The sequence below is a fragment of the Glycine soja genome, chromosome 8 (genome assembly GCF_004193775.1).
Source record: "Glycine soja cultivar W05 chromosome 8, ASM419377v2, whole genome shotgun sequence".
Taxonomy (NCBI): Eukaryota; Viridiplantae; Streptophyta; class Magnoliopsida; order Fabales; family Fabaceae; genus Glycine; species Glycine soja.
In genome coordinates, this window is record NC_041009.1 from 41,078,295 (window position 1) to 41,091,039 (window position 12,745).

Here is a 12,745-nt window from a genome sequence, read left to right on the forward strand (position 1 = left end):
ACAATAAAATTCAAAAAAAAAATTAAAATGGCTCAAGCCGTATCGGAAATAACTTGAGTCGTATTGGAGTTATGTCTACTTATTTTGAGTCGTATCCCAGTCGTGTCCTGTATTTTTCTTTAAAAAAACTGGATACTTTTTTAATACATGCTAGGACTTAGGAGGCATATATATCGATGTCTGACACATATATGACACCGATACGTTTTCATTTAGGTCCCACACACTTAAATCCTAAAATTAAATCTGTATGCTCTTTAAACAGATCCTTCACAATTGGTACGACACCCTCAGGATCAATTCTACAAAGGAATAATGAAAGAGACAAATCATTTTTCGTGAACAAAAAAAAAATCAAAATTCCTTTAATTTCCCACTTTAATAATACAAATACTAGCGGAAAAAAAAATTGCTTGGAATGGGGAGAAAATGTGTTATTCTGGTACAACATGATCAAACCTTTGCTCTTTATAGTCCTTCATTAATTTCAAAAGTAATCATACTTCTCCCTCCTATCTTGAAATACATCCTCCACTGCCCGCACATATGCTATGGCATCATTTGTAGTAATCTGTGCCTTACCACCTTCACTCATCATTTGGGGTTATAATTAAATTTCTGATATTCGTTCTACAGAAGTTCATAGAATATTTAGAGTTTAGACAAGGTTAAACAACACTAACACAATTTATAAGAAGAAACATGTGACCTTGTCTATAAATATAAATTGTAGCTTTGATACAGAGTACAAATTACACCTGAAGAACAAATTAGATAAACCAAATAACTGGATTCCCAATTATAAAATAGAACCAAGCTTTTTAATCTCTAAATTCAATTTAGATAAAAATATTTTTTCATATAGTTATTTTTTAATAGTTTGTCAAAATAATCTATATCCACCTATCATTGAAAAGGAAAATTTTAATTTTAAAATCTATTTTTTTCTATATTAATATTATTAATTACCCAAAAGTAAAATTATAAATACATCTTATTAACATTTAAAGATTCAAAGGTGGATTATAATAATGAAAGAATCTTAATTACTTTTTTTTCTTTTTAATAATCTTTGAATGTTTTCAACTTTTGACTATATATACATGCAGTTATATTAATGTCAAATAATTTTTATAATTATTTTTTCATTACACTCTAAATTAAATTCAGATAAAAATAGTTTTCCATATAATTATTTTTTAATAGTTTGTCAAAATAATCGATATCCACCTATCATTGAAAAGGAAATTTTTTTATTTTAAAATGTATTCTTTCTATTTTAATACTATTAATTACCCAAAAGTAAAATTATAAATACATCTTACTAGCACTTAAAGATTCAAAGCTAGATTATAATTTCCTAAAAAAGGTAGATTATGTTGTAATTTTAATATTTATTTCGAAAGCATTTTCTTAAAAAATATTTAATTAAATAGACAAGCAAAGTTATGACATTTAAATTCAAAATTTGAAATTTAAATTTCCTATTAATGTCAATAAAAGTGAGAATCTAGAGGGGGGCAATGACAATTATAAGCTCATAATTGGTGATTAAAAAAAATTGGCTGATGATTTTGAACGTGATTTTAAAAGGAGATGAGATCAATTGTTTTCTTGCTTCTCTTTCCTTTTATTAAGCTTTCTCCCTCTTTACTTTTGAGTCAATTATTTTTTCTTTGCGAGTTCTGTAACCTTAGCTCTGCTAAGACGTTCCTATTGTATCCTGGGAAGTTTGCGCGGGACATCGCGGATAAACCTTTTAGGACAGTGACTGTCATGTCTCAAGAAGTTCAATTGCGTTCGTAATTTTTGACTTCAGCAACAACAATCTAAAAGGTTTATTTCATGGCTGAAGCCGCAAAACTTGTCAACAATGTCGACGCTTTCAACCAACCTCATTGATGACAATCTTTGCTAAGCTGTTGCTTGACGTCTCAAAAATTGGGGTCTTTACTGGCCAAAATTTTCGTCGCTGGCAGAAGCATGTTCATACCTTGTTGGACATGCATGGAGTTGTCTTCGCTCTTTCCACTCCCAAACCTGATGTCGCTGCTGATGCCAATCAACTTCAATAATGGGTTCAAGCCAATAAGGTATGTCGCCACACTTTGTTAAGTGCCTTGTCTAATGATCTTTTTTATGTCTATTGCTCCTACAAGGAATCCAAAGAGATATGAGACTCTCTCATACTCAAATACATTGCCGAGGACGTGGTCAGACAGAGATTCATCATCGCCAACTACTATTGTTGGACCATGAACGAAGAAAAAACATCAAGGTACAAATCAGCGAATACCACAAGCAGTTGGAAGACATAAAGATTAAAAACATCTCTCTACTTGACAATTTCGTTTCTGAACTCCTGATTGAGAAGCTGTCAGATTCCTGGACAGACTATACTATAAACAACAGTTAAAGCACAAATACAAATAGATGTCACTGCCAGACCTTATCACCCACATTATCATTGAAGATAAAAATAGGAAGAAAAGTGCTACAACAAGGACCAAAGCAATGTCTGCCAAGGCAAACACGGTACAAGACAAACCATTTCATAAGAGGTATGCCAACAAAACTTATCACAATAACAAGAATAAGTACAAATATAATAACCCATGTGCTGCTCCTTCTAATCCCATCCCACGTGCTCCTGCTTTTAATCCTTCTTTCAAGAAAAAAAGGAGCTTGTTTTGTTTGTGGGAAGCCAGGACATTTTGCTCCTCAGTGCATGTACAAAGTTGTGAGAAATGACAATCCTCCTAAGCCTAGGGCTAACCTGGTTGAAGGAGATGACATTATTGTAGCGGTCATTTCTCAAGTGAATGTTGTCACCAATGTGAACAAATGGTTGGTAGACTCTGGGGCTACCAGGCACATTTGTGCTAATAAGCGTATGTTTACCTCCTACATTGTTATGGGGGATGGAGAAGAATAAGTTTATCTTGACGATTCGAGAACTACTCTGGTTCAAGGAAAGGGGAAAGTTTTCTCAAGCTTGCATTTGGGAAAACACTGGCTTTGAATGATGTCTTACATGTTCCCTCTATCAGATTTAACATTGTTTCTGTAGCATTGTTGGGAAAGGTTGGAATAAAGATATCCTTTGAGTCTGATAAGATAGTTATGACTAAGAATAACATATTTTTGGGCAAAGGTTATTGTGATCAGGGTCTTTTTATACTCAATGTTCCTGAAGTGATTAATAAGAATGTATCTTCTTCTGCTTACTTGATTGATTCTTATGATATATGACATGCTAGATTAGGACATGTTAATCCAACATATGTTATGAAATTTCAATGACTAGGTTTAATTAATATGCATGATAAACAAAGTAAGAAATGTGAAATATGTGTTGAATCAAAATTAACTAAGAAATCATGTTCTTCTGTACAACATGAAACAAGCTTAAATCATTCTGATCTTACTGATTTAAAACAAACTATGACAAGAGGAAGTAAAAGTTACTTTGTAACCTTTATAGATGATTACTCTAGATATACTAAATTTTATCTAATTAGACACAAAGATGAAGCGTTTTATATGTTCATATCTTATAAAGCCGAAGTTGAAAATCGATTGAATAGAAAAATCAAGAGACTAAGATATAATAGGGGTGGTGAGTACACTTTGTTGAATGACTTTTGTGAAATGAAGGTATTATTCATGAAGTAACCCCACCATATTCACCCGAGTCAAATGGAGTAGCTGAAAGGAAAAATAGAACCCTTAAGGAAATGATGAATGTTTTACTTATTAGTTCCTTTGCTCCTAACAATCTTTGGGGAGAAGCCTTCTTAACTGCTTGTTTTTTTACAAAATAGAATTCCACATAAGAAAGCAAGTTTGAGCCCTTATGAGTTATGGAAAGGATATAAACCAAACCTTAAATATCTGAAAGTGTGGGGGTGCTTAGCCAAAGTGATGTTACCCAATCCAAAGAAAAGGAAAATAGGATTTAAGACTTCTGATTGCCTGTTTATTACTTATGCTAAACATAATGTTGGTTATAGATTTCTAGTTCTTAAGAGTGATATGATTGAGTGTGACACCATCATGGAGACTAAGAATGTCGAATTCTTTGAGGACGTTTTCCCTTTGAGGTCTAGGACTAGTTCCAGTACTGTTTCTAGTCTTGAACAACTAGTTGAAACCTATAGTGAACCTATAAGCGAGGATTTGAGGAGAAGTAAAAGACATAGGACAAAGAAATCTTTTGGAGATGACTTTTATACATATCTTATTAAGGATGATCCCTTAAGTTTTTTAGAAGCTATTAGTTCTTCAGATGCAAACCTTTGGGAGCAAGCCATTAGGATTGAAATTGACTCTATTAAAAAGAATAATACATGAACTTTAGTAGATCTACCTAAGGGTGCAAATCCTATTGGATGTAAATGGATCTTTAAGAGGAAGTATAACCTTGATGGATCTATAGATAAGTACAAGGCAAGGTTGGTTGCTAAAGGGTTTGCTCAGAAACCTAACATAGATTATTTTATACCTTTTCACCTGTTACAAGGGTTTCCTCCATTAGGATTTTGATAGCCTTAGCTGCAATCCATAAGTTAATGATTCATCAGATGGATGTTAAGAAAACTTTCTTGAATGGTGATTTAGAGGAACAGATATATATGACTCAACCTGAGAGGTGTGTAGTGGATGTTCAAAAGAACAAAGTGTGCAAACTTTTGAAATTCCTATATGGTTTAAAACAAGCGCCTAAACAATGGCATGAAAAATTTAATGAGACTTTCTTGTTGATGGTTTTTCTGGTAGTGATGCTGATAGATGCGTGTATACAAAGTCTGTGAATGATGATCATGTTATTATATGCTTGTAAATGGATGACATGCTTATTTTTGGTACATGCAATGATATAGTTTTTAAAGCTAAGTCTTTCTTAGCATCTAAGTTTGATATGAAAGACACGGGTGAAGCAAGTGTTATTTTGGGAGTTAAAATTATAAGGAAGGGAGATAGTATACTACTATCCCAAGAGCATTACGTTGAGAAACTTCCTAGGAAGTATAAATATTATGACTTTAAGTCAATGAGTACCCTTTATGATGCTAACTCTCAATTAAAGAAAAATAGAAGAGAGCCAATTGCTCAAACTCAATATGCCAAAATCATTGGGAGCTTACTGCATTTGATGAACTTTTCTAGACCTGATATTGCATATGCAGTAGACAAATTGAGTAGATATACTCATAGTCCTAATCTAGACCATTAAGATGCACTTGTTAGACTCATGAGATATCTGAGAGGTACCATGGATTATGGTATTGAAAACAGTGGATTTCCCGCAATACTTGAAGAGTATAGCGATGCTAACTGGATCTTTGATTCAGATGAGACAAAATTCACTAATGGTTATGTGTTTACTCTTGGTGGTGGTGCAATAGCTTAGAGATCAGCCAAACAAACTATTATTACTAGATCAACAATGAAGTTAGAGTTTGTTGCTCTAGAAATGCCTGGTAGTGAGGCTGAGTGATTGGAAAACTTCTTAGCTAACATTCCTTTGGGAATGAAACCGACCCCATCAATATCTATGCATTGTGATTCCCAGTTAGTGATAATTGTGGCTAAGAATAAAATTCAATGGGAAATTTAAAAGGAGGCGAGATCAATTGTTTTCTTGCTTCTCTTTCCTTCTATTAAGCTTTCTCCCTCTTTACTCTTAGGTCAATTATTTTATCTTTGTGAATTCTGTAACTTTGGTTCTGTTAAGACGTTCCTGTTGTCTCTTGAGAAGTTTGTGGATAAACCTTTTAGGTCAGTGACTATCACACCTCAAAAAATTCAACTGCGTTCGTGATTTTTAACTTAAACAACAACATATTATAATAATCCAAGAATCATAATTACTGTTTTCTTTTTTAATAATCTTTGAATGTTTTCAACTTTTGACTATACAGTTATGATTCAAGTCAAATAATATTTATTATTACTTTTTATTACAACAAAAAATTAAAAGAAATACGAAATGATAGACACTATAAACTAATACTAGTATGATGACCCTACGATGCACGAGTATGTTATTATATTTTAAAACTATAAAATTATTATTTTAAGTTTTTATGAGAAAATTATTTGAATTTACGTTCATCACGTATATTAAGAATTTTAAAATATAAAATAAAGATTAAAAATTAAAAATAATTAATCTAATTTAAGTTTTTTAAAAATCAATACAACAAATTTTACAATAAAAAATACTTAACTAAATCAAAATATGACTTAAAGTTACTTAACCACAAATGTTAACAATATGCAGACTTTATAAAACTTATATGTCCTAAACAAATAAGAAAACGCAAAGATTTGATCAGGAATAATGTTGAAGTTGATCAATTTTTGGACTCTTTCTTCATTATCACGGACCTAATAGGCTAAAAAGAAAAGATGAAACCCCATTTAATCTCTCATTTCATTTCATGACTCTTGGGAAGTTATTTTTGTAGTGGGTCTCAAATTTAATTTGTATTTCCCTTAATTTTCACTCATTCAAATTTCAAAGTATTTCCTTCATTCCTAAATACACCCAACCAAATTGTAAGAGTGTGCACTGTATCCTTCGTTATGTTGAGAATTATTATATTTTTTTTTTTGGGTGAATTGAGAATTATTATATTCGCATCAATGTTTTTCTACAAATATTATTAAACTTTATCTGGATTATTTGACATATACTAATTTTAATGATAAGATATGAATAATTTTAAAACTTTTTTTATGATAACTGTAATAAACGAATTTACATATTGAATTTGACTCATACAATATACAAACTAACTAAAATACTAGTTACACATAAAAAAGTAAATCTAATCACAACATAATATTTAAGTTCAACAATAGACAAAAGTATTTTTTTTATTCACCCAAAAAAAGTAACATCAACACCTAAAATTACAAAGTAAAGTAACACCACATTATTAGAAGCCTTAATGTTGAACAAGATCCGTTTGTTCAAGTTGTTTTTTATTAGGGAAGAAAGTATTCTTTAATTAAAATATACGTATTTAAAAACTATGATGATTATGTAATATTTTTTTTTACAAAAAAGAAACAATCTGGACAAAATTTGTTTTTCCATAAGTGAAAAAAAAAAGCATAAAAAATCATAACCCAAGTACTAAAGCTCTTGGTTCCTAGTAGAAGGAACACGATCATGATTAAGTGATTTATGATAGTTTTTAGCATATACTTCAGCCCAAAGTTTATTTAAATCAGCACGACATCTTGCCCATTCTTCATGTTTCTGCTTCAACCTAGTTAAAATGACTGGCAAAACTTGAGATGCATTCTTCCTTAACACATCCAGCACATCAATCCCATGGTCGCCATATAACTGCTCAATGCACCTAAGATTTTGAGCTAAAGAAAAGACAAAAACAATCAAATCAGAATATGGAAAACATCAACAATTATCTGACATAGCATGATAAACGTGCTTTGGAACATTTCTTTGAACAATTGCAAATCTCATAACCTATTAAGTGCTTCTCAATGTTAATTGGATTGTCTCTTTCAATCATATTGGTATTGATCTTTTCTATGAGCTCTTCAACTTGCTTAGTTGTTGACTTTGCAGTTTCTAAACACATGTCAAGTTCAATCCTGCCATCATAGGGTAAAAATGTAAACTTATATCAGCAACAGCAGGTGCTAGTGATAGAGAGTGTGGAAATAACATCTCTAAATCAATCCAGCGATGTCAAAACTAATCAAACTGTAGAATATAGACAGCATCTGATAAAAATAAGTCAATAAAAAAAGTACTTAAAGGGGAAGAAAAATCATTGGTATGCTCCAACCTATCATCTTCACATTCAAACAAGGTCATTTCATTAAGATTTTTGCTCATGTGTTTAGAAGAATAATCCTTAATACTTGGAGCAACACATTTCCAATGGTCATTCAATACTTCTGCATCAAGTTTTGTTCTCCGGCTAGAAGATGGGATTTGAAACTGTGTGAACACAAACAATGCACATAAAACACAAACATCAAGAAAATCTCAGACATTCCCTTAGAAAATACTATACAATATGACAAAACGATAAGTAAATCAATCATACTTCTTTTGGTAGAAGATAGTAACTGGGAGTGCACTTTTCACAGATAGATAGATCCAGCTCTCTAACAGATTTTGCAGAATTCTTCTTCTTGCTGGCATATAGAGACAACTTACGACCAGAAACATTCTTGTTGGCAACTACAGTAGATTTGTCCCTTTTCCGGCAATCACTAACTGTTTCTTTCACCCGATCATCACCATCATGATGTCGATCTCTGTTCCAGTCTTCCAACTTTATTTGTTTCTGCACATGTTCTTCATCCCTCGAGGATTCTGATAAATGCATACAAGAGTTTTAGTACCAGAAGAAGTAGCTGAAAATGTTAATATTTGGCCAAGTTACCTAAAGCTAAGAAGAGGGCATCTAACAGAAGACAGAAAAGAAGAGAAAACCATATTACATACTTTTCTTCACAATGCCAACACTGAATTCCTCTGCACAATAGAACTTGAAAAGAAAAAAATACCAAAATCCAAAACTTCAAAGACAAACAAATATTGGGTTGAAAATTACCATTCATCTTCTTACATTGGGTTACACATTCATTAAATCCCTTCATGAGATCTGGGAATTTTCTTGGGAAATCAGTTGTCTGGAAGAAACAACCATACATTAGTTATTATATATCACAGCTTGCCTTCTAGAGATTAAACTTCAAGAAAAGAAATTCCTCTATATAAAAACGATGAAAATCAAATAAGCTGATACTTGATTGAATGGAGTAAATTTCCACAATATTCAACGACAGATAATTTAGTGCACAAAATTATTCAACATTTTCTATACTGAATTTACTATTTGATTATAAGCTTGGAAGACAACTGAAAAATGGAAGATTTTGGAAAGATCTTTATAAAAGGATAAAGCACATCAATTTGTTGTTTTATTGCTTTGTCTTTTTAACTGGCAAATTAAGTTTCAGTTAAATCAAAGCTTAGGAAAGTATAAAGTTGAAGTGGTCTAGGCAATGAAAATAGATCTTATTTGAAAATGGGTTGAATATTGAGTTGCCCAAAATTGTTTTGTTATAATTCTGGACACATCATGCAGCTAACAAAGATAAACAAGAGTGAATGAAAAGCAAAGGTCCACGAGTTCTGTCATGTAAGTGGTCAAAATTGAAACTACATCAAAAAGCCAATGCCTTTTTGAGAAACAAGATAACTCATTGCTGAATCTTATCATTCAGTATTCACCTCTAATAAAGTCGTTATGATTACTTCCTCTTACAAGAGAGATGAACACATTTGAATGTGACCATGTCATCATAAAATTTGCATTAGAGGATCCATTTCCCTCTCACTCCTTTCATGCAACATTGCAGTTTTATGCACCAATTTTTAAGGTTGAAGTTTAATGCTGGCCAAATTAAACTCAACCATATTGACACAGGATATGACAAAAAAACCAATAAAGCAGTTAATAAACAATATATGTATAAATCATACTGATGATGGCAATTCTTGTCGAGTAGTTTTTTCCTTGCTGTAGATATCCACATGCTTTGAAAAGTAATTCTTAGGATTTTGTAATTTATCCTTGATTTTTGCACAGAAAGAAAACCTTTCACTACCTGAGATTACAAAATTAAATTTAAAAAAACGTAAAAGGAAAATAGGGAGTTAAAGGTACTGTCAAAGACTTCTACAAAATAACAATTGAATGAAGGTCTTCCCTTCAATAACAATATTGAGAAGACACTATGTAGACTAACATTTCAGAACATAAAAATAAAACAAAAACCCTTCATCAATTATGACTATTACAATCAACAAAAGATATCATGACTATTTTTTACCTTACAATCAGCTGTGGTAAAAAGAGTGAAGACAAATTTTTCATTAGATACTTTTCTAATGGTATGTTCTCTCTCTCTCTCTTTTCTCCTTTCTTCCACATATTTCCTTCCCGATAAACATAAAACTTCGTACCCCATTGCCCAGAGGCTCTTCGCTATGCGAAGGTATGGGGGAGGGATGTTGTACGCAGTCTTACCCTTGCATATACAAAGAGGCTGTTTCCGGATTCGAACCCATGACCAACAAGTCACCAAGGCACAACTTTACCGCTGCACCAGGGCTCGCCCTCTATTCCTTCCCGATAAACATGAAAAAGATATATGTTCCAAAGCTCATACATTCTATATCATAAGTTTGTAACATCTATTAAGGAGGATAAGAAAGTGTAAAAACTAAAAAGTAGGTTTGGATCAAAGTATTGACACACTCACTTTTCATAGAACTTTGATCATAACAAGTGGATGGCATGGGGTGCATACCAAAATGTTTATCAACATTACAAAATGATCTAGCCATAAGGTCTTCAGCCATACAAAAATGTGTCCGTTTCAGAGATAGAAGCTTCTGAATACCATCTTGATAATAATCTCTATTATCCTTTTCCCGTTCACTCCAATCGCTCTCTAATCTATGACCAACAATGTGGTTGTGATCATCATGTGAAGTTTTGGTCCTTTTTCTCTGGCATATACATGAGTGAAAAAATCAGCTAGATGACCGACTATATCATCAAAGAAAGGGACATAGTATGCAGAGAGATAAACCTTCAGAACACACATTTGTTGCACTATTGGAACTGCAGAGCTTTTTTCACGAAACAAAGAATTTTGTGCAGAAGTAAAATGAATTGAGATAGTTCTTGAAGTATTAAGAGATAAAAAAGGTAACTCATTAAGAAGATCCGCATGGTGCTGAAGAAGTGCAGTAATCTGGAGAAGTTCAATAAATAATTAAAATGAATGTCTCAAAAGAAGTGTAAGAAAAATAGAAGGATCAATTTAAAATTACCATAAAAATTAAAATATTAGGCCAAGTGGACAAACCTCCCCGTAAGCTGCAGTGGGAGACTTGGTTCCATCTTTGTGCATCTTTAATATGGCCAGAAATGTCTTGTAAACATTATCTTGACCATGGAATCGAGCCTGCACCAAAAGAACCAATCAGACTCAAAAGAGAAACTGTCCATTCTGTGTTGATCTTCCAGTAAGGGAGGGGGGAAGGACTTCAACCAAAAAGCAAAATGACATTGGTGTGGCAATACACTGCCAAGAATTCAATGGGTATATGCTTAAACCAGCCACTGTGCATGGGTGTAGCCCTTTTCTTTTGTGTGGGTGGGTGCAGATATGTGCAAGAAGAAACACATAAAATACCTCAAATGTAAGGTTTTTACCTTAATCTTGTGCAGAAGTTTTTTAGCTTTAACAAACACATCAAGCTTCTTTTCTGGAGGTTGTTCATCCTCCAATGGAAGTTTGATTTCATATCCCTTTGGCAAGAAAACATTAAATCCCAAGATTAGATCTCTATACCCTTTAAGCAGCTCCTTCACTTCTTCTATGCCTCTAACAAGGTTGAATCTGCAGATGAACACTATAATTTCCTTCGTATATAATATCGAAATAAAATACAACTACATGGCTACATCATGATCAAACCTTTCAGCAGTGAAATTTTTCACGAGTTCCAGAAATTTATCATATTTTTCTCTATCATCTTTAAATGCATCCTTGACTGTGGTGAGATATGCTAAGGCACTATCTGTCATTGGCCTTTGTTTCTTAGCACCTCTTCCGTTCACTAAAGGTTGGCAACTGTTCATACAAAAAATTTCATAAAATGTATATATATCATTGAAGAAATTTATCATAAACTATTATCATACAGATGAAAAATGGTTTGAAACTTTGAATTGAACACAGTCAATTTCAAAATGTTAATCCGTCTAAATCCATTAGGTGAGAGATTAATTCCGTCGGTGGTCCGTGATTGTTGAAGGAAATTTGAATTCTCCCACTGTCGTTAATCTATTACATGAGAACACAGTGCAACCTTACCTCACTGTGTTAATCCAATGAGTTTTAATTTACCTATTTTATAAGCAAAACAAGTGCCAGAAAAAGAAAGAAAAGAAACGAAACGAAACATACCAAGTGGACAGAAGCTGTGGCTGTTGAATGAAGCCGTGAGCCGTGAGCCGTGAGCCGTAAGCCGTGAGGAGATGACGCCGAGTGTTTGGGTTTGCCTGGGAAAGAGTTTTCACTTTTAAAGATGCGTAGGATCTATGGCGTTCTCAGTGTCACACACACATATTAATAAGTTGATAATACAAAAGTTAAAATTGAAATATGTTAAATTTAAATTTAAATTTTATTTAATTATAAAAAATTTAATCTAAAGGATTTATCAAATAGAAAATTAAATATCTTAAAGATTTTTTATTAATATCTTAAAGATATTTTATTAGATAAATCTTTTAAAAAATTTATGATTAAATAAAATTTAATTTAAATTTGAAATATTTTAATTTTGATCTTTTATTTCATATGATATGTCTTTTTCATATTATATGAGAATAATTATGATCATTTTATATAAATATAAGAATCTTCAATAAGTTATTAGATTAAAATGAAAGATAAAAAATAAAACATTTTAAATTTAAGGCTAAAATACATTTTTTTCATCCCAGTATCCTCTAACATCTACAATTTTAATCATTTTATTTTTTAATTGAAACATTTCATCCCCACTTTTAAAAAGTTCACAATTTTAGTCTCTTATTTTTTAATTGAGATATTTTGTCTTTCATTTTTTTTTAAAATATACAATTTGTGTTCTTGTGGTCAATTT

General features: G+C 32.0%; 1 protein-coding gene across 1 annotated transcript; it reads right to left on the reverse strand.

Moving 5' to 3' along the window:
* Positions 1-7,027: 7,027 nt before the first annotated feature.
* On the reverse strand, positions 7,028-12,162 carry LOC114423218 (paired amphipathic helix protein Sin3-like 3). Its single transcript, XM_028389890.1, has 12 exons — positions 12,043-12,162; positions 11,551-11,706; positions 11,286-11,472; positions 10,936-11,034; positions 10,657-10,821; positions 10,324-10,573; positions 9,542-9,666; positions 8,607-8,685; positions 8,094-8,365; positions 7,830-7,984; positions 7,505-7,632; positions 7,028-7,389 (listed from the first exon to the last, which is right to left on the reverse strand). Exons 2-12 carry the CDS (start codon positions 11,658-11,660, stop codon positions 7,148-7,150), a joined length of 1,812 nt encoding a protein of 603 aa, XP_028245691.1. The 5' UTR covers positions 11,661-11,706; positions 12,043-12,162; the 3' UTR covers positions 7,028-7,147.
* Positions 12,163-12,745: the final 583 nt, after the last annotated feature.